Raw genomic sequence first — 23553 nt, forward strand, 5'->3', positions numbered from 1 at the left:
TCCAGTCTACAGGAAGCTTTCCAAAATCTACTGAATGTTGAAAGATAACTACCGATACATCCATTATCTCCCTATCCACCTCCTTCAACCCTCTGGGATGAAGCTCAACTGGTTCAGGGGATTTATCAACCTTCAATCCAGTTAACCTTTCAAGTACTTCCTATTCACTAAGATAAATTTCTTTCAGTGTCTCAATTAACCATGGTTGATTGACCTTTCTCTTTGAGCATTTGTGCCTTAGAGGAATGTATATCTGTTGTAGACCTTGTAGTATTTCCTTAAATACTAGACATTACTTGTCTACCGTCAAATCTTTTAGTGTACTTTCCCAATCCACTATGGTCAAATTGTCCCTCATACTTTCATAATATCACATTCAAACTTAATGCGAAATTCTATCATATTATAGTCACTATTTCCCAAAGGATCCTTCAAGGCAAGGTTAGCCCTTTCTCATTTCACAACACTAAATCCAAAATAGCCTAATCCCTAGTTGGTTCTTCAACATACTGCTCCAGAAACCCATCTTGCACACACTCCAGGAATTCATCCTCCACAGCATTAGTGCTGATTTGGTTCACCCAGCCTGTGTGTAAGTTGAAGTCGTCCACTATTACTGAATTACCCACGTTATATGCTTCTCTAATTTCCTGATTTATACCAGGCCCAACATTACCACTACAGTTTGGTGGCCTATAACAACTCCCACCAATGTTTGCTGACCCTTGCTGTTTCTTAGCTCCATCCAAACTGATCTACACCTTGATCCTTCAATCTAAGATCCTCTCATACCAATGTACTGATTTCGACCCTTATGGTGAGAGGCCGAGTAAATTGGGCTTATATTCTCTGGAGTTTAGAAGAATGAGATGCAATCTCATTGCAACCTACAAAATTCTGAATGGGTTTGATAGGGTGGATGTGAGAGATTGTTTCCACTGGTTGGGGAATCTGAAACATTGGGGCACAGTCTCAGGATAAGGGGCCAATCATTTAGCACTGAGATAAGGAGAAATCACTTCACTCAAAGGGTTGTGAATCTTTGAATTCTCTACCCAAGAGGATTGTGGCTGTTCCATGGTTGAATGCATTTAAGGCTGGGATAGACAGATTTTTGGTCTCAGGGGATTAAGGGATATGGGGAGTGGTTGGAAAAGTGGAGTTGAAGCTCAAGATCAGCCATGATCGTAACAAATGGCAGAGCAGGCTCGTTTGGCCATGCGGTCTACTCCTGCTCCTATTTCTTGTGTTTTTGTGTATCTCTATTACCTTTCTCACTCCATCCCTATTGTCTGTGAGAATGGATTTAAAAATATATATATTTGGGGAATATTGTGTTATTCTGTAAAGAAGGCTGGATGTCTGCGTGTGATTTAATTAAGCTGGGCATGAGACTGATAGGAGTCAGGTTCTCTGGGTGGTTTAAAACATGAAAAGGATAAAGGTGTTAAGTTTGAGGTACAAGTAAAATGGTTAGATCTAACATTTGCATTTTTAGATAAGTTGAGAGGTTGTTTGAATTTCAAAGGGGGATCAAAGGAAAATTTGTACATCTTGCAGGAGTTCCATAGGTAAGTAGTAGTGGGGACATTATATTTTATTGACCTGAAAGCAAAGACAAGATAGAGACATAAAAGATTTTATATTTGGAAGGATGTGGTTCGGAGACACTTGGTTCTGCAGATTGGCTGAAGAAACTGTCCTAATTCCTTTATGATTGTGGCTTTACTGACTTGCCTCCAGCAACAGAGAGAGATAGAGAGATAACCTTTTGTCTGCAATTTACAGGGATGCCTAATTGATCTTCTTCTGCTGTGACTCTCACAGTACTCACTAGCACACACAGATCAGGTTGGCAGCTAGCTTTTTAACCCATTTTCTTGTGTATTCCTGAAAGGGAAAACACAAACATGCCTTTTGCCCAGAGTCAGTTTTCTTTCAACTCAAATAATTTCCACATTCTAAGAAATAACTCAACAGGAGTTGGTTTTGGATGTTTTGCTGAAATGTGGCAAACAGTCTTCATTGTCTCCGCAACCACAGGAGATTAAAGTTCAACCTTTTGCCTTTCATCTCTTCCTTTCATGTGTCTCTGTCTGAAGTAGGCCTTGACACCTTTTTATGTGCGACCTTTCATCTTCTCTCTGGACTAGTTAGTTAAGTATAATCCACATAGGAATTTTCCAGAAAGTGGTTACTTTACATTCTCAGCCAGCTTTTGCTCAGTGTCTTTATTTTTTTTAAAAAACACAAGTCTTCCTTAAAAAGTTCAATATGCCCGCAAGTAATCTGGGGCTGTGATCCACTGTTGTGGCACTCTTCCCCACCAGTTTTTCCACCTGCCCCTTTATCTGTCTAAATTCAAAAGCCTTTTGCATGTGTCTCTTCAGCTGGCCCTTTGGTGACTTTGTCATTCTTACGTCAATGTTGGACATCTAATTCTGTCACCATTTGTATTATGCTTTGGATTTGTTTTCTGTATTTAAGGTACTATATAAATTACATTGTAGTAAACTCACTCTACTGAGGCCCAGTAATCTAAATTAATCCCAGTTTTGAAAGAGTGGTTCCATCTACACCAATACAAATCTTTCTATTTCTCACACTGACTACTCCTCTGGACTCTCTGAGTGAGGTCATCAATAGATTCCAATTCACAGAGAAGATTCCTGCTCTAGATCCATGATTGTAATCAGTCAAGTACTGGGAGCTGGTTTTACTGCCCCAAACCCATGGTTGGTGTGGCAAAATGGATTTTTGTTTATGTTGAAGTTTTCATTTTCTTTTGCTATCGTGTTAGAGTCAGCATCACCCACATCTTTTGGACAATCATCCTAATCCCTTTTGTTTGCGCTGAAGTTATGGTAAAGTTATGGTGAAGTTATGGCTGCAGAGTGAGAAAAACCTTGAGGTGGCTGGTAGGGCTAGCTTCCCAGCAGTACCTCCTGTCCTCATTGTCTTAAAATTGGCCTTTAATTAGTTTCGGCGGTTTGCAAAGATCCTGATTATGGACCTTTATTCTTAGCAAATATATAAACAAGGAGCCAGATAACTGTTGGGAGAAACGAGTGAGTGAGGGTGAACTGAGTTAATGGAGAGAGATGGCCCCACCAGGTCACTCCATACACTGCCATTGTCTTTATTTAAATATGATTGCTGATCTTTCTTCTGGAATTGATAAGCACTTTAGCCCCAACAAGCCAGGGTACCAGATCCAACAAACTGGCGACGAGAGTAAAAAGCAAGAAAAGACACGAAAGGACGAGGTAAAAAGCAAGAAAGAACGAAGAAAATCAGAAGAACTGAAATTGGACCGTACCTCGCACGGTAGTTGTAAGTAAAGAAAATATTTCCTTCTTGATCGCCGAAGCAATCCCCTTAAAGCATGCTGCCATTTGGCATAGTGGAGCCTTTTGATCCAATCTCGGATGAATGGTCTCACTATGTTGAGCACCTCACATTCTTCTTCCAGGTGAATGACATTGTGGGGGAGGAGAAGAAGCATGTGATCCTCTTATCCACGTGAGGAAGTATGACATATAGATTAATTCAAAATTTGTTGGCACCCAGTGCTCCAGATTCAAAAAGTTTTGATGACTTAGTGAACCTTGTAAAGAAACATTACCAGCCCAAGACGATGCAATGGCTCAAATTTAACTCAAGGAATGGAGCCTCGGGAGGGACAGTTGCTTGCCATGTGGCAAGTCTGAAACAATTAACTGAATATTGTGAGTTTGGTACATCTATCAATGATATGCTTAGAGATCGTTTGGTGTGTGATATAAATGAAGATGAGATTTAGAAGAGATTACTGTCTGAAACAAATTTAGATTTTCAGAAGGCATTGAAAATCGCTCTGGCAATGGAAGGTGCAGTGCAAGACTCGAAAGCCATAGAGAGTGTGCAAAATGGCGCTGTCTGCCACGTTGAGTGGGAAGCCTCAGCCAAAAAGAGCGCGAAAGTGCAAAGCTTTACTCAGAAGCAGGAAGCAGCCACCGCTAGCAAACAAATTAAAAGAGATAACTTAGCAGCAAAAACATGGCATAGTGGTAACAGAGGTGGAAGCACTCAACCTTGTAACGAATCCCAGTTTAAAAAGATTGAATGTTTTTTTCTGTCATCGAAATGGACACCTCATGAGACATTGTAAAGTTAGAATCAGGCAGACTTTCAGACAAAAGCAAAAACCCAGTAAGATTAACAGTGTTGAAAAGCCTGAAGAACTTGACTTGTGTGTCTCCTCCCATGTAAGTTTTCAATTTGACATTAGTTTCTTCCAAATTTAGCTTACATTACCCATGATTCAGGTATTTATAAGTATGCTCGCCTATCAACATAATGGCTGCTCCAGCATCCACCTCCATTATGATAGGCCTCTCATTCACTCTCATGGTTGCATAGATAGGCTCTGTTCTTCCTACCTTTAAATTATATAAGGAGGAGACACACAAGTCAAGGGCATTTGTAAAATCACAGTACACGACGGAGGTCAAACAGTGAGATTATCCTTGATGATAGTAGCAGGTGAGGGACCTAGTCTCCTCAGATGAAACTGGCTGAAAGAAACTAAATTGGAATGGATGGAAATCTTCCAACTGAGAACTAATGGACTTTCAGAGCTACTACAAAGATATGCCTGAGCTTTCCAGGATGAACTTGGAAAAATTGAGGGGCTACAAGCAAAAATTCATGTAGATCCAGAGGCAACATCAAGATTCATGAAGGCAAGACCAGTACCTTATGCAATGCGGGAAAAGGTAGACACCGAACTGGACAGATGAAAAAAACTGGGAGTGCTACAATCAGGACAGTTTTCAGAGTGGGCAGCATCAATTGTACCTGTTCTCAAACCTGACCGAAGCATTCAAATTTGTGGGGACTACAAATTAACAGTCAATAAAGTGGCTAAATTGGGCAAACGCCCCATACCAAAAATTGAAGATTTATGCGCTAAACTGGCAGGTGGAACTGCCTACACGAAGCTTGATAAGAGTCATGCCTATCAACAATTGGAATTAGAGAAGTTTGTCATCACTAATACACACAAGAGAATGTACCAATACACCCTTTTACCTTTTGGCATAGCTTCAGCTTGCGCCATATTCCAAAGAGCCATGGAAAGTTTACTACAGGGACTGCCCCACGTTGTAGTTTATCTGGATGATGTTCTCATGACTGGACTCACTGTAAAGGAACATTTGATGAACTTGGAAGAAGTTTTGAAACGTTTTCCGCAGGTTGGAGTGAGGTTGAAAAAAGAAAAGTGCACATTCCAGGCGAAAGAGGTAATTTACCTCAGTCACAAGGTAGATTCACAAGACTTCAATCCAGCTGAAGAAAAAGCGAAAGCTATTAGAGAAGCACCAGTGCCAAAGAATACATCTGACTGAAGTCATTCTTGAGGATGATCAATTACTAAGCATGCTTCTTATCTAATTTGTCGACAGAGCTGGCACCCCCTGTATTACTTGCTCAAGAAAAAAACAGTGATGGCCTTGGCAAACACTACAGGAAAAAGCTTTCACAGAAGTGAAACAGTTGTTACAATCATTAACGTTTCTAGTACACTTTGACCCAAAAAAAAGAGTTGGCATGAACATGTGACGCATCTCCCTATGGAGTGGGAGCAGTGCTTCCCCATCGAATGGATGATAGATCAGAATGACCTATAGGATATGTATCGAGAACACTCAATACTGCAGAGAAAGCGTACTCTCAAATAGTAAAAGAAGGCCTGTCAATCATTTTCGCTGTTAAGAAGTTTCATCAATATGTACAGGGTCGGCATTTTACTATCATATTGAACCACAAGCCATTATTAGGATTATTCAGTGAAGACTAGGCTATACCCACTATAACCTCAGCAAGAGTACAAGGATGAGCATAGACCTTGGCAGTGTATGAGTATACTTTTATTCATAGACCTGGAAGTCTAATTGCAAATGCAGATGCACTCAGTCGTTTGCGCATGCAAGCAAAAGATGAGGATGTTCCAATTCCTCAAGAATTCATTTTGTTATTGAACTTCCGAGACGTGCTAGACAGATTAAAGATTGGACAAATCGAAACCCAGTCTTATCCAAAGTGTGAGATCAAGTTCTTCATGGTTGGTCACAAGAACAAGAATCTAATGAAATGAACCCATATTTCCAGAGAGGATATGAAGTAACCAGCCAGGAAGGTATCTTTTTGTGAGGAGCACGAGTGATTGTTCCTTCAAAAGGATGAAAGCCATTATTATCTGAACTTCACAGTGCACATCCCAGGATTTCCTAAATGAAGGCAATAGCACACAGCTATTTATTGTGGCCTGGGATGGATAGAGAAATAGAGAGGTTGTATGCAGTGTCAGCAAGTACAAAAATGACCTGCAGAGACTTCGTTACACCCCTGGGAGTGGCCAGTGAGCACACACAGTGAGTATTCATGTGAAAACTTCACCATACCGCCCTTTTTCAAATGGACTGGCCGAGAGAACAGTTCAGACATTCAAATCTGGTAGAAGAAATTCTCTGGAGACTCTATAGTGACTAAATTAGCATATTTTCTTTTCCATTATAGAACCACGCCTCATACGACAACAGGTGTCACATCTGTGGAATTGTTTCTGAAGTGCCGTCTCCGATCGAGATTGAGACTAATTATGTCAAACTCGGGGGGTGGTGGGGAAGGTGGAAAGAAGTCAGGGAAGTCAGAAAATTGGACATGACTGTCACAGTTGTGACAGGATGTCCAATGTAGGAGAGAAAGTATTTGTGAAGAATTTTAGAGAAGGACCAGCACGGTTGTTTGGCGAAATAAGCGCAGTTACCAGGTAAAAGTGGACAATCGAGTCATAAGGAGACATCTGGATCATATAAGAAGAGGAGAAACAAAGCACCCAGAAATGATTCCACCAGTGTTCATGACTGAATCAACAACTCATGTTGAAAGAACTCAACCGAGTATAGATGTGTCTGAAGGGCCGACTTTACCTGAAAGAGTCGAAGAAGCAGATTTGCAGGTACCCACTGAAGAACCAGATGCTCAGATGACTATACAGTGAGGGAGGTTCCAGATCAAACATCAGAAGCTGCAGAGTTAAGATGTTCTACATGCATAAGGAAACCCCCAGAGAGACTAATTTTGTAAATTATTTTTCTGTGTGAATAATTTGATATTCTGAGAAAAATTGTAAAATGTATGTCTGAGTAAATGGGGAGGGATGTAGTAATCTGATGCTTAATGTACCTTTAAAACAAATGCTGTATATGTAAGATCACATGATCTTGATACCCGATGGCAGAGTAGCTCGGGCTACCTCTATAGTCAGTAGCCTTGAGTTAGAGTCTGGAGAGTAAAGACAGAGTTTGAGTTGTAAGCACAGAAGTGTACCTGCTAAGTTAAGTTCCTTTTGTAAATAAACAGAATGTGTTTATTTTAAGAACGGTCCATTGATCTTCTCTGTCTTGGTACCAACTCAGTCACCCCAAAACAAGCGTGCAACCTGGATCCTTTAGCCCCAACAAACCAGGTCACTGGATCCAACAGAGTGCTACACTGGGAGGTAGTTTTATTTATCCCTGGGATATGGACATCGCTGGCTAGGCCAGCATTTATTACCCATCCCTAGTTGCTCTTGAGAAGGTGGTGGTGAGCTACCTCCTTGAACACCTACAGGTACACCTACAGCGCTGTTAGTGAGGGAGTTCCAGGATTTTGACAGTCAGTGAAGGAATGCCGGTATGTTTCCAGGTCAGGATGGTCTGTGGCTTGGAGGGAAACTTCCAGGTGGTGGTGTTCCCATCTATCAGCTGCCCTTGTCCTTCTGGATGGCAGCGGTCGTGGGTTTGGAAAGCACTGCCTAAGGAGGCTTGGTGAGTTCCTGCAGTGTATCTTGTAGATGGTACACACTGCTGCTACAGGGTCGGTGGTGGAGGGAGTGAATGTTTGTGGATGTGGTGCCAATCAAGTGGTTGTTTTGTGCTGGGTGGTATCAAGCTTCTTGAGTGTTGTGGGAGATGCACTCATCCAGGCAAGTGGGGAGTATTCCATCACACTCCTGACTTGTATCTTGTAGATGGTGGACAGACTTTGGGGAGTCAGGACATGGGTCACTCGTCGCATGATTCCTAGTCTCCGACCTGCTCTTGTAGCCACGGTATTTATATGGATAGTCCAGTTTAGTTTCTGGGCAATGGTAAGCCCCAAGATGTTGACAGTGGGGGATTCAGTGATGGTAATGCCATTGAATGTCAAGGGGCAATGGTTGGATTCTCTCTTGTTGGAGATGGTCTTTGCCTGGCTCTTGTGTGGCGTGAATGTTACTTGCCACTTGCCGATCCAAGCCTGGATATTGTCCAGGTCTTGCTGCATTGCGACATGGACCTTTGCACTGTTGGAGTTGTCTTAAGAGTGAGACATTAAGTGGAGATCCATCACCTTTCTCAGGTGGATGAAAACTACCCCTTGACACTATGTCCGGTCCAATATAATATTTATCCCTCAACCAATACCATTACAACTGATTTTCTGTTCATTATCTCACTGCTCTTTGTGGGAGTTTGCTGTGCATATTTTCATTGCTGCTTCTCCCTACAGTATAACTTTCTTGGTTGTAAAGTGCTATATAAATGCAAGTCTTTCTTTCACTGCAAAAATGATGCAATAATATCACTTGATGTTGAAGGCAACACAAGATTTGTCACGCCGCGAATGCTGTTAAGTGACAATTAGCCACATTTCACTTTAGTTTCCATTTTCGCTGCAATTAATTATCACTTCCCTGGGCTGTGAAATCATCAATAACACCCCACAGAATGAATGTGTGATTGAATGACCGCATTTGCAGTACGAAAAGAAACTGGCTGGGCTGGTGACACAGAAAGCAAAGCCTGCCAGTGTTAACCCAATATTGGCACAATCTATTCCATATACACAGTACGGTTTATCTTCACAGGAAGACTATTGATGCACTTTTCACAAGAGAAGCTAAAGTTCTGCTTTGCACTAATGTAGCAGCCCTGCACACAATGCATGAGCAGTACAGAATGTGGGGAGCGGGTCATTCTCAAACTCCACATTTAAACACGCCCCATTACAGCTACAATTGCTTCTGTCGTTTTTTTTTTATTCATTCACGGGATGTGGGCTTCGCTGGCTGGGCCAGCATTTATTGCCCATCCTTAATTGCCCTTGAGAAGGTGGTGGTGAGCTGCCTTCTTGAACCGCTGCAGTCCCTGTGGTGTAGGTACACCCACAGTGCTGTTAGGAAGGGGGATCCAGGATTTTGACCCAGTGACAGTGAAGAAACAGTGATATATTTCCAAGTCAGGATGGTGAGTGACTTGGAAGAGAACTTTCAGGTGGTGGTGTTCCCATCTATCTGCTGCCCTTGTCCTTCTAGATGGTAGTGGTCATGGGTTTGGAAAGTGCTGTCTAAGGAGCCTTAGTGAATTCCTGCAGTGCATCTTGTAGATGGTACTCACTGCTGTTACTGTGCATCGGTGGTGGAGGGAGTGAATGTTTGTGGATGTGGTGCCAATCAAGTGGGCTGCTTTGTCCTGGATGGTGTCCAGCTTCTTCAGCGTTGAGGGAGTTGCATTCATCCAGGCAAGTAGAAAGCATTTCATCACACTCCTGACTTGTACCTTGTAGATGGTGGGCAGGCTTTGGGGAGCCTGGAGGTGAGTTATTCGTCGCACGATTCCAAACCTCTGACCTGCTTTTGTAGCCACAGTATTTATATGGCTAGTCCAGTTCAGTTTCTGGTCAATGGTAACCCCCAAGATGTTGATAATGGGGGATTCAGTGATGGTAATGCCATTGAATGTCAAGGGCGATGGTTGGATTCTCCCTTGTTGGAGATGGCCATTGCCTGGCACTTATGTTACTTGCCACTTGTCAACCCAAGCCTGGATATTGCCCAGATCTTGCTGTATTTGTACATGGACTGCTTCAGTACCTGAAGAGTTGCGAATGGTGCTGAACATTGTGTAATCATCAGCGAAAAGCCCCCGCTTCTGGCCTTATGATGGAAGGAAAATCATTGATGAAGCAGCTGAAGATGGTTGGGCCGAGGACACTACCCTGAGGAACTCCTGCAGTGACGTCCTGAAGCTGAGATGACTGACATCCAACAATCACAACCATCTTCCTTTGTGCTAGATATGACTCCAAACAGCGGAGAGTTTTCCCCCGATTCTCATTGACTCCAGTTTTGCTAGGGCTCCTTGATGCCACACTCGGTCATTATCTATAAGGTATGATTCTGTGAGGATAATGTCCCAGACACCACCATCACCATCCCTGGTTATGTCCTGCCACGCCGATAGGACACACCCGGCAGAAGTGGCGGCACAGTGGTACACAGTCGGGAAAGAGTTGCCATGGGCATCCTCAACATTGAGTCTGGGCCCATGAATTTTCATGGCATCAGGTGAAACATGGGCAAGGAAACCTCCGGCTGATTACCACGTACCGCCCTCCCTCAGCTGATGAATCAGTGCTCCTCCATGTTGAACACAACTTGGAGGAAGCACTGAGGGTGGCAAGGGTGCAGAATGTACTCTGGGTGGGAGACTTCAAGTCCATCACCAAGGGTGGCTCGGTAGCACTACTGCTGACCAAGCTGGTTGAATTCTTAAGGACATAGCTGTTAGACTGAGTGTGCGGCAGGTGGTGAGGGAACCAACAAGAGTGAAAAACATACTTGACCTAGTCCTCACCAATATATCTGTCGTAGATGTATCTGTCCATTACAGTGTTGGTAGGAGTGACCATTGTAGAGTCCTTGTGGAGACAAAGTCCCATCTTCACATTGAGTGTACCCTCCATCGCATTGTGTGGCACTACAATCGTGGTAAAAGGGATGAATTTTGAACCGATCTGGGAACTCAAATCTGGGCATCGATGAGGCGCTGTGGGCCATCAGGAGCAGCAGAATTGTATTCAACCACAATCTGTAACCTCATGGCCCAGCATATTCCCCACTCTACCATTACCACCAAGCCAGGGGATCAACCCTGGTTCAGTGAAGAGTGCAGGAGGGCACGCCAGGAGCAGCACCAGGCATATCTAAGAATGAGGCATCAACCTGCTGAAGCTACAACACAGGACTACTTGTGTGTCAAGCAGCATAAGCAGCAAGTGATGGACAGAGCTAAGTTATTCTACCACTAACAGGTCAGATCTAAGCTCTATAGTCCTCTATATCCAGTCATGAATGGTGGTGGACAATTAAACAACTCACTGGAGGTGGAGGCTCCACAAAAATCCTCATCATCAATGATGGGGGAGCCCAGCTCATCAGTGCAAAAGATAAGGTTGAAGCATTTGCAACAATCTTCAGCTAGAAGTGCTGAGTGGATGATCCATCTCGACCTCCTGCGGAGGACCCAGCTTCACAATTCAATTCACTCCACATGATATCAAGACATGGCTGAAGGCACTGGATTCTGCAAAGGCTATGGGCCCTGACAATATTCCAGCAATAAAGCTGAAGACTTGTGATCCAGAACATGCCGTGCCCCTAGCCAAGCTGTTCCAGTACAGCTACAACACTGGCATCTACCTGGCTATGTGGAAACTTGCCCACCCAGGTCCTGTACAGAAAAAGCAGGACAAATCTAACCTGGCCAATTACTGCCCATCAGTCTACTCTCAATCATCAGTAAAGTAATGGAAAGGGTCATCAACAGTGCTATCAAGTAGCACTTGCTTCGCAATAATCTGCTCTCTGAAGCTCAGTTTGGGTTACTCCAGGGCCACATTACAGCCTTGGTTCAAGTATGGACAAAAGAGCTGAATTCCTGAGGTGACATCAAGGCAGCATTTGACCGAGTGTGGTATCAAGGAGCCCGAGTAAAACTGGAGTCAATGGGAATCGTGGGAAAACTCTCCACTGGTTGGAGTCGTTCCTAGCACAAAGGAAGATAGTTGTGGTTGTTGGAGGTCAGTCATCTCAGCTCCAGGTCATCACTGCAGGAGTTCCTCAGGGTAGTGTCCTAGACCCAACCATCTTCAGCTGCTTCATCAATGATCCTTCCATCATAAGGTCAGAAGTGGGGATGTTCGCTGATGATTGCACAATGTTCAGCACCATTCACGACTCCTCGGATACTGAAGCAGTCCATGTTCAAATGCAGCAAGACCTGGACAATATCCGGGCTTGGGCTGACAAGTGGTAAGTAACATTCGCGCCTCACAAGTGTCAGGCAATGACCATCTCCAACAAGAGAGAATCCAACCATCACCCCTTGATGTTCAATGGCATTATCATCACTGAATCACCCACTATCAACATCCTCGAGCTTACCATTAACCAGAAACTGAACTGCACTAGTCAGGTAAATACTGTGGCTACAAGAGCAGGTCAGAGGAATCCCATGACGAGTAGCACACCTTATGATTCCCCAACGCCTGTGCAGCATCCAGAAGGCAAAAGCCAGTGTGATGGAATACTCTTCACCTGCTTGGATGAGTGCAGCTCCAACAACACTCAAGAAATTCGACACCATGCAGTACAAAGCAACCCACTTGATCGCACCCCATCCATCACCTTAAACATCCACTCCCTCCACTACCGACGCACAGTGGCAGCATGTCTACCATCTACAAGGTGCACTGCGGCAACTCACCAAGGCTCCTTCAACAGCACTTTCCAAACCCATGACCACTATCACTCAGAAGGACAAGGGCAGCAGATACATGGGAACACCACCACCTATAAATTCCCCTCCAAGACACTCACCATCCTGACTTGGAAACATATCACCGTTCGTTCACATTCGCTGGGTCAAAATCCTGGACCTCCCCCGAGCAGCACTGTGGGTGTACCTACACCACATGGATTGCCCGGCCCAAGAAGGCAGCTCACCACCACCTTCTCAAGGGCAATTAGGGATGGGCAATAAATGCTGGCCCAGCCAGTGAAGCCCACATCCCGTGAACAAATAAATACAAAACCGCGTGTCCAGCTGTCTGGGCCCTAAGCTCTGGAATTCTCCACACCTTTCCACCTCTCTACCTTGCATTCCTATAAGACTTTCCCTGAAACCTCCCTCTTCGATAAAACTTTTGGCTATTTGCTGTAATATCTCTTTAAGTGGCTCAGTGTCAAAATTTTGACTTATAACAAGAATTGTTATATTATAAGGGGGAAATATTGCTGGGCTTTGGTGAAAGAACCTGGGAATGTGACTAATTGGATAGCCCTTTCAGAGGGTGGATTTTTCCGTGCCCCGCCCCGGTGTCGAGCATCATGGTGGGCGTGAGCGGACAATATGGTGGGAAGCCAAAACAACGTTGCGAATCCAGTTTGCAACCTTCTGCTCTGCCCGTCAATGGCGGTCAATGTTTCCCACCGCTGCACATCGGGAAATTCATTGCATTAGATCTGCACATTAGAAGCCCAGCTCACTGGAACTACCTGCGCACACCAGATCATCCGAGCAATCGCACCAATGTGTTTCACAACTGGACACGTGCGACGTGCACCTGGCGGTCTGCACTTCGTTCGGGATTTTGAGGCTTGATTGCCGACCATGCTTTGGGCAACACTCGCAGTCATCGGCGCCAGGCTTTGCAGGCAGCACCACATCCCTTTTTAGGGGGGCTCACGGGCAGGCCTTTACTTATGAGACCAGCCATAAGGTGGGGGCGGCTTTTCAATGGCCGTAGGGCTATGGCTTGTTTGGGGAAAGGGGGAGAAGTGGCCTCAGGCAAGGGAAGAGACTGCAGGGTGAGAGCAGTACTGGAGAAGGGGCTATCCCAGGGCGTGTGTGGGGCATATGCTGATCTTTGTAAGTGGCCTTGAGAGGGTGAGGGCTGAGGAGGCAGTCTCCGCCAGAGATGAAGCCAGATGTGAGGGGGTGTGTGAGAGAGTGAGTGGTGATGCCCCTTGAGCTGGCAGTGAGATGCAAGTGAATGCTTGGTGGCCTTGTGAGTGTGTGAGTTTAGAGTGATGAGATGGTTGTCTTACACTGGCAGCATGGATGAGATCATTCATCCTCTTTCTGCACTAGATGACGAACCTCTTCTGTGCAGCGTTGGCACTGACTACCACAGCCATTCCCTCTGAAGCTGGAGTGATGACACTGATGGGCCTCCTGCAGCCAGAGTGGGGGTAGAGGACATCGTGGTGGGCTCCAACGGTGTCCAGAAGGGGTCCCAGGGATGGTCACTGAATCAGGGAGCTGCAGTCTTCTTGCCTTTCAGGGCTGTATCTTCTGTGCGGCAGTCCTGTGCTGGAAGCACTGAGAGGTGTGCGCACGGCTGCACTTTAAATATGGGGCCCGGCATCAAGGAGCAGCGAGGTGATGGCGTGGCTGGTGTATCTGAGACTGCCTGTCAATGAAATAGCGTGTTTCCTGAGAATGCACGATTAATGAGGGGGCAATACAGCCCGAAAACTAGTCATTGCAGTCAGCGGGTAGAACTTTTTTCCCGCCCGCTACTGCACTTAGTGCAAATCTGGGGCAATTCTGCCCATAGAGTCAGGATTTGCATGGTGAGCTGAATGGTCTCCTTCTGTGCTGCACAATTCTCTGATTCTAATGCATCTGTGAAGCACCATATAAATGTCAGTTGCTTTTGTTGAGAAATTATAGCGCAAAACAAAATAATGCTAGGAGCAGGTGTGCTTGAAGGTAGCACTGCTATTAACTGAATTTATCCATTTCCATCAGTGTGGGATTTTAGGCATTATTTCAAAGTAACTCTCTGTACCACTGAGCTCAGATGTTGCAATAATATCTCAAAGCATTTTAACATTCGGCTCAAGCAACTGCAGAGATGTAAATGTATCAACATTGGATTGCATTCGAGGAGATGGCACTAGCTGTTTTCTTGAACATAACTGAGTACCAGGCCGTTTCAGAAGGCAGTAAAGAGTCAACCACTTTGCTGTGGGTCTGGGATCACATGTGGGACAGACCAGGTAAGGGCAGCAGATTTCCCTCCCTAAAGGACATTACTGAACCAGATGAGTTTTTACAAGAATTTAGTAGCTACCTGGCCATTATTATTTCAGGTTAATAAAAACAGAAAGTGCTGGACAACAAAGATATATCCCAATGAGAAAGAAGGATTCTAGGAAAAGGATAAACCAACCATGGTCAACCAAGGAAGTTAGGGATAGTATCAAATTGAAAGAAAAGACATACAATGTGGCACAAATTAGTGGTAAGCCAGAGAATTAGGAAAGTTTTAAAACCAACAATAGATGACCAAAAAAATAATAAAGGGAGAAGATAAACTTTGAGGGTAAACTAGCGAGTAATATAAAAATGGACAGTAAGAGCATCTTTAAATATATAAAAAGGAAGAGTGAGGCCAAAGTGAACATAGACCTCTTAGAGGATGAGGCTAGGGAAATAATAATGGGGAACCAGAGGAGGAGTTGAATAAATACTTTGCATCAGTCTTTACAGTAGAAGATACTAATAGTATTCCAAAAATACTAAATAATCAAGGGGCTAATGGGAGGGGCAGGAAATAAATACAACACCTATCACTAAAGAAAAAGTACTAGGGAAACTAATGGGGCTAAAGGCTGATAAGTTCCCTGGATCTGATGGGTTGCATCCTAGGCTATTAATGGAAGTAGCTACACAAATAGTGGATGCGCTAGTAGTAATCTTCCAAGAATCCTTTGATTCTTAAGAAGTTCCAGAAGATTGGAAAATTGCCCTTATTCAAAAAGGGAGGGAGACAAAAACAGTTAACTATAGGCCAGTTAGCTTAACATCCATCACTGGGAAAATGCTAGAGTCTATTATAAAGGATATAATAGCAGAGCATTTAGAAATGCATAAAATTACCAAGCAGAGTCAGCATGGCTTCATGAAGGGGAAATCATGCCTGACAAACTTATTGGAATTCTTTGAGGAGGTAACAAGCAGGACAGATAAAGGGGAACCAGTAGATGTAATATATTTGGATTTCCAAAAGGCATTTGATAAGGTACTGCACATAAGGCTATTTAATAAGTTAAGAGCCCATGGTATTGAGGGTAGTATATTAGCTTGGATAGAGGATTGGCTAACTAATAGAAGACAGAGAGATGGGGTAAGGGGGGCATTTTCAGGATGGCAACCTGTAACTAGTGGAGTGCCACAGCGATCAGTGCTGGGGCCACAATTATTTACAATATATATTAATGACTTAGATGAGGGAAATGACTGTACTATCGCCAAGTTTGAGAATAACACAAAAATAGGAGGGAAGGCAAGTGATGAGGATGGCACAAAGAGTCTATAGAGGGATTTGGATAGGCTAAGTACATGGGCAAAAACTAGGCAGATGGAATATGATCTGGGAAAATATGAGGTTAGGCATTTTGGCAGAAAGAATAGAGGAGCTGAATATTATGGAGAAAGAATGCAGAAAGCTAAAGCACAGAGGGATTTGGGAGTCCTCGTGCATGTATCTCAAAAAGCTAACATACAAGTTCAGCAGGTTATAGGGAAGGCAAATGGAATGTTGGCCTTTATTTTAAAGGGAATGGAGTATAAAAATAGGGAAGTCTTGCTAAAACTATACATGACACTAGTTAGGCCACACCTAGAATACTGTGAACAATTTTAGTCCCTTTATCGAAGGAAAGATGTACTGGCATTGGAGGCAGTCCAGAGAAGGTTCACTAGGTTGATCCCGGGTATGGAGGGATTTTCTTATGAGGAGAGGTTGAGTAGGTTGGGCCTTAGAAGAATGAGAGGCGACCTTATTGAAACATATAAGATTCTTAGGGGGCTTGACAGGATAGATGCTGAGAGGTTATTTCCCCTTGTGGGAGAGTCTAGGACCAGAGGGCATAATCTCAGAGTAAGGGGTTGCCCATTTAAAACAGAGATGAGGAGAAATTTCTTCTCTCAGAGGGTAGTCAATTTGTGGAATTCTTTACCACAGAGGATTATAGAGGCTGGGTTGTTAAGCATATTCAAGCATGAGACAGACATATTTTTAATCAGTAAGGGCATCAAAGGTTATGGGGAAAAGGCAGGAAAGTGGAGTTGACGATTGTCAGATCAGCCATGATCTCATTGAATGGTGGAGCAGATTTGATGGGCCAAATGGCCTACTTCTGCTCCTATGGTCTTATGGTCTTATGGAAAAACTGGATAAGGAGGTGCTGATAGTGGCATAAAGGTAAGAAAGCAGAATGTGTTAATAGCAGAACTAGGATAAGCACTCCATGCAGGAACAACATGGAATAAGTGACAGATGGCCCTTTTGGGGGTGGGGTGGGGGAGGAGGCAGTGGTTAGGGAAATAGGATAGAAAAAGAGATAAAAATGGGATAAAAAGGGATAAAACAATGAATAAAAATGAAAATAAGTGGATTAAAAAAATTAAATTTATTTTTAAAGGGGATTAAAAAAGGGTGGGGATGGAAGAGAGAGTTCATGGTCTGAAGTTGTTGAACTCAATGTTAAGTCCGGAAGACTGTAAAGTGCCTAATCGGAAGATGAGGTGTTGTTCCTCCAGTTTGCTTTGAGCTTCACTGGAACAATGCAGCAGGCCAAGGACAGACATGTGGGTATGAGAGCAGGGTGGAGTGTTGAAATGGCAAGTGACAGGAAGGTCTAGGTCTTGTTTACGGACAGACCAAATGTGTTCCGCAAAGCGGTCAACCAGTCTGTGTTTGGTCTCCCCTTTCAGGCTTGTTTAATTGATTGAATTTAAATTCCCCAGCTGCTTTGATGGATTAGAACTCATGTCTCTGGATCATTAGTTCAGGCCTCTGGATGAGTAGTCCATTAAGATAATCACTATGCTACCGTTTCTGTAAACTCACCCTAATGACCGTTTAATATTACCCTGCCATCTCCCATCACTGATCATCACTGATGATGTGTTGGCAGAATTTGCATTGTTTTATTAATCAGAAACAAATTCTTGTTGTGTTTTGAGATGTCTACCTAAGGCATTCCCTTGAATCAGGACCATTAAGAAAGAATGAAATATTTACATATATAGGTGGTTCTAAAAGACATGATATAAATGCAAGTCATTCTTTCTTTTGGCGCTTATTACACTGTCTGGGCATCCCAAATATGTTACAGCCACTGAAGTACTTTTGAAATGTAATCAACTGTTTTAATGTAGGAAACAGAGCAGTCAATTTCCACACAGTAAGATCTCAACAATGGCAGCTTTTGTTCACATGGTGCCCTGGAACCTTTTATGTCCACCAGAGAGGGCAGACTGTTTTTGGGTTTAATGCTTCTCATCGGAATGATGGCACATGCAACAATATGTCACTCCTTCAGTACTCTGCTAGAGTGTAAGCATCAATAATTAACTCAAACTTCTTGAGTGAGACCTGAACTCATAAGTTGTTGCGGAGAGTTTCTACCAGTGATTGCTTAGATTACATGACCATAAGGCATAGGAGCAGAAATAGGCCATTTGGCCCATCGTGTCTGCTCTGCCATTCAATGAGATCATGGCTGATCTGATAATCCTCAACTCCACATTCCTGTCTTTTCCCTATAACCCTTGATTCCCTTACTGATTAAAAATATGTCTACCTCAGCCTTGAATATACTTAATGACCCAGTCTCTACAGCCCTCTGAGGTAAAGAATTCCACAGATTGACTACCCTCAGAGAAGAAATTTCTCCTCATCTCTGTATTAAATGGGCGACCCCTTACTCTGAGATTATGCCCTCTGGTCCTAGACTCTCCCACAAGGGGAAACAACCTCTCAGCATCTACCCTGTCAAGCCCCCTAAGAATCTTACATGTTTCAATAAGGTCGCCTCTCATTCTTCTAAACTCCAATGAGTACAGGCCCAACCTATTCAACCTCTCCTCATAAGAAATTTCCTCCATATCCAGGACCAACCTAGTGAACCTTCTCTGGACTGCCTCCAATGCCAGCATGTCTTTCCTTAGGTAAGGAGACCAAAACTGTTCACAGTGTTCTAGGTGTGGTCTAACTAGTGCCATGTGTAGTTTTAGCAAGAGTTCCCTATATTTATATACCATTCCCTTTGAAATAAAGGCCAACATTCCATTTGCCGCACCTATTTCCTGCTGAACTTGTATGCTAGCTTTTTGGGATTCATGCACGAGGACCCCCAAATCCCTCTGTACTGCAGCTTTCTTCAGTCTTTCCCCATTTGAGTAATATTCAGCTCCTCTATTCTTCCTGCCAAAGTGCATAACCTCACATTTTCCCACATTATATTCCATCTGCCAAGTTTTTGCCCATTCACTTAACGTGTCTATATCCCTCTGTATCAGCAACAGAGAACCAATATATATTAATGAGGATTGCTTTTTTGCTTTGACTGGTCCAGTTTGCAGTGGTCAGCGAATGGAATTCCCGGGGAAGTATGGTGTGCCCACTGACACTAAGTCCAGCCGTGACAGCAAGCAGCTACAGGTAACCACAATGTTGTTCAGCACGCAGACTACATCAGCCCAAACCCAGGCACAGGTCCTGGAAAAACTGGTGAAGAGAAGCAGAAATCGGCGCAACCTAGCAAAGGACAAAAAGGTCAGCAATACTTCATCACGTGTCACAAATATTATCTGAACATTGAGAGATACTAACGGCAGTGAGAGTGATCTGTAATCACAGTGTGTATGGTTAGGAACATAGAAACATAGGAGCAGGGCTAGGCCAATCGGACCTTCAAGCCTGCTCCGTCATTCAATTAATCATGGCTGATCTTTCACTTTAATGCTATTTTCCTGCACCATCCCCGTAACCCTTGATATCTTTAATATCCAGAAATATAGCAATCCCTGCCTTGAAGGAGGATGTGTTGAATAGACTGTTGGTACTTAAAGTTGACAAGGCACTGGGATTGGACGAGATGCATCCAAGGATATTGAAGGACGTTAGAGTAGAAATTGCAGGGGCAATGGCCATAATTTTTCAGTCTTCCCTAGAATTAGGGGAGGCGCCAGAGGACTGGAGAATTGCAAACGTTATGCCCTTGTTCAAAAAAGGTTGTAAGGATGAGCCCAGCTATTACAGATCAGTCAGTTTAACTTGAGTGGTGGGCAAGATTCTAGAAACAATTATTCGGGATAGAATTCGTAGTCAGGTGGAAAGATATGGCTTGATAAGGAAGAGCCAGCATGGATTTCTAAAGGGGAAATCATGTTTAACTAACTTGCTGGAGTTTTTTGAAGAGGTAACAGTAAAGGTTGATGAGGGTAATGCTGTTGATGTGGTGTACGTGGACTTCCAAAAGGCATTTGATACAGTGCCACACAACCGACCTGTGAGAAAAGTTATTGCTCATGGAATAAAAGGGACAGTAGCAACACGGATATAAAATTGGTTGAAAAATAGGAAGTAGAGAGTAATGGTCAATGGATGTTTTTCGGGCTGGAGGAAGGTTTGTAGTGGAGTTCCCCAGGGGTCGGTATTGGGACCTTTGCTTTTCCTGATATATATTAATGATCTAGATCTTGGTGTGCAGGAGATCATTTCAAAGTTTGCAGATTATACGAAGCTTGGGAGTGTCGTAAACTGCGAGGAGGATGGTGTAGAACTTCAAAAGGACACAGACAAGTTGGTGGAGTGGGCAGATAGGTGACAGATGAAGTTCAATGCGGAGAAGTGTGAGGTAATGCAGTTTGGTAGGAAGAACGTGAACAGACAATATAAAATAAGGGGTTAAATTTTGAAGGGGGTGCAGGAGCAGAAAGACCTGGATGTATATGTGCATAGATCATTGAGGGTGGCAGGACAGGTGGTGAGGGCAGTTAATAAAGCATATAGCACCCTGGGCTTTATTAATAGGGGCATAGAGTACAAGAGCAAAGAGCTAATGTTGAATTTATATAAGGCATTCGTTAGACCTCAGCTGGAGTATTGTGTACAGTCTGGGTGCCACATTATAGGAAGGATGTGAACACATTGGAGAGAATGCAGAAGAGGTTTACAAGAATGGTTCCAGGGATGAGAAACTTCAAGTTATGAAGAAAGATTGGAGAGATTGGGACTGTTCTCCTTGGAGAGAGAAAGGCTAAGAGGAGTTTTGATAGAGGTGTTCAAAATCATGAGGGGGCTGGACAGAGTAGATGGGGAGAAGCTGTTCCCATTCATAAAAGGGTCAAGAACGAAAGGGCACAGATTTAAATGATTTGCAAAAGAAGCAAATGTGACATGAGAAAATTTTTTTCACACAATGAGTGGCTCGGGTCTTGAATGCACTGCCTGGAAGTGTGGAGGAGGCAGGTTCAATCGAGGCATTCAAGAGGACGATTATTTGAATAGAAACAATATGCAAGGGTACGGGGAAAAGGCAGGGCAATGGCACTGGGTCATAATGCTCATTTGGAGAGCCGGTGCAGACACAATTGGCCAGATGACCTCCTTCTGTGCCATTAAGATTCTGTGATTCTGTGATTCTGATTCAGTAAATGTGTGTATTCACTTGTTCCCAGTGACTCGGTGTGTATTCACTGTGTTCCCAGTGACTTTGTGTGTGCATTTACTGTGTTCCCAGTCACTGTGTGTGTATTCACTGTGTGTGTATTCACTGTGTTCCCAGTCACTGTGCTTATTCACTGTGTTCCCAGTCGCTGAGTGTATTTACTGTGTTCCCAGTCACTCTGTGTGTATTTACTGTGTTCCAAGTCACTGTGTGTATTCACTGTGTTCTCAGTAAACACGTGGCTAAAGGAGTGGTGCGGGAAAGAGGGGTTCCATTTCGTGGGGCACTGGCATCAGTATTGGAACAGGAGGGATCTGTACCGTTGGGACGGTCTCCACCTGAACCGATCTGGGACCAATGTTCTAGCGAAAAGGGTAAATAGGGTGGTCAACAGGACTTTAAACTAGAAAGTGGGGGGGGGAGGGAAGGGTAAAACTCCAAGAAGTATGACTAATGGGAAACAAAGCGGCAGGTTAGCGTGTGGGGGGCGGGGGTGGATTCAACTTCATGGAAAATTATGAAAAAACTGAAAAGAAAGGAGAGCCCAGGAGAGGCTATTAAAGTCTCCAGAACACAAAATAGGACAGAGTGTTTGGAAAGGGCTTGGAATCTAACTTCAAGCACATCAGATAAAGCGATGACAATGAGAAAGGGGACGGGAAATACAGGACTGAAGGTGTTGTATCTGAATACACGCAGTATACGAAATAAGGTAAATGAGCTTGTGGCGCAGATTGAAATTGGCAGGTATGATGTGGTGGGCATCACGGAGACATGGCTGCAAGGGGATCAGGACTGGGAGCTAAATATCCAAGGACATACATCCTATCGAAAAGATAGACAGGTTGGCAGAGGGGGTGGGGTTGCTTTGTTAGTAAGAAATGAAATTAAATCGCTAGCAAGAAATGATGTAGGGTCAGATGATGTAGAATCTGTGTGGGTAGAGTTGAGGAACCGCAAAGGTAAAAAAAACCATAATGGGAGTTATGTACAGGCCTCCGAACTGTAGTCAGGATGTGGGGCACAAGATACACCAGGAGATAGAAAAGGTGTGTAAGAAAGGCAAGGTTACAGTGATCATGGGGGATTTCAATATGCAGGAAGATGGGGAAAATCAGGTTGGTAGTGGATCCCAAGAAAGGGAATTTGTGGAATATCTACGAGATGGTTTTTTGGAGCAGCTTGTGGTGGAGCCCACTAGGGAAAAGGCAATTCTAGATTTAGTGATGTGTAATGATTTGATAAGGGAGCTTAAAGTGAAGGAACCCTTAGGAGGAAGTGACCATAATATGATAGAATTTACCCTGCAATTTGAGAGGAAAAAGCTGGAATCAGATGTAACGGTATTACAGTTGAATAAAGGCAACTACAGAGGCATGAGGGAGGAGCTGGCCAGAATTGACTGGGAGATGAGCCTAGCAGGAAAGACAGTGGAACAGCAATGGAGTTTCTGGGAGTAATTTGGGATACACAGCAAAAATTCATCCCTAGGAAGAAGAAGCATACTAAAGGGAGGATGAGGCAACCATGGCTGACAAGGGAAGTCAGGGACAGCATAAAAGCTAAAGAGAGAACATACAATGCGGCGAAGAGCAGTGGGAAACCAGGGGACTGGGAAGCCTACAAAGACCAACAGAGGACAACTAAAAAAGAAATAAGGAGGGAGAAGATTAAATATGAGGGTAAACTAGCCAGTAATATAAAAGAAGAGTGTAAGAGGTTTTTTTAGATATATAAAGGGTAAGAGAGAGGCAAAAGTGGACATTGGGCCGCTGGAAAATGACGCTGGAGAAGTAGTAGTTGGGAACAAAGAAATGGCGGAGGAACTGAATAGGTACTTTGCGTCAGTCTTCACAGTGGAAGACATGAGTAACATCCCCAAAGTTCAAGAGAGTCGGGGGGCAGAGGTAAGTATGGTGGCCATTACCAAGGAGAAGGTGCTAGGAAAACTGAAAGGTCTGAAGGTGGATAAATCACCTGGACCAGATGGATTACACCCCAGAGTTCTGAAGGAGATAGCTGAAGAGATAGTGGAGGCGTTAGTGGTGATCTTTCAGGAATCACTGGAGTCAGGGAGGGTCCCAGAGGACTGGAAAATCGCTAATGTAACCCCACTGTTTAAGAAGGGAGTGAGGCAAAAGACGGGAAATTACAGGCCGATTAGCCTGACC

General features: G+C 43.8%; 1 protein-coding gene across 1 annotated transcript in view; it reads left to right on the forward strand.

The window, feature by feature from the left end:
* The window catches only part of LOC144681154 (dynein axonemal heavy chain 6-like), a gene marked incomplete at its 3' end in the record, with an annotated part of 934896 nt that overhangs the window by 806612 nt on the left and 104731 nt on the right, over positions 1–23553 (forward strand). Inside the window, exon 42 of the mRNA XM_078542881.1 lies at positions 19374–19485. Coding sequence (XP_078399007.1) covers positions 19374–19485 — 112 coding nt within the window. The remainder of the gene's footprint in view (positions 1–19373; positions 19486–23553) is intronic.

Source organism: Cetorhinus maximus, chromosome 5 (assembly GCF_964194155.1).
Source record: "Cetorhinus maximus chromosome 5, sCetMax3.hap1.1, whole genome shotgun sequence".
In the NCBI taxonomy this organism is placed as follows: domain Eukaryota; kingdom Metazoa; phylum Chordata; class Chondrichthyes; order Lamniformes; family Cetorhinidae; genus Cetorhinus; species Cetorhinus maximus.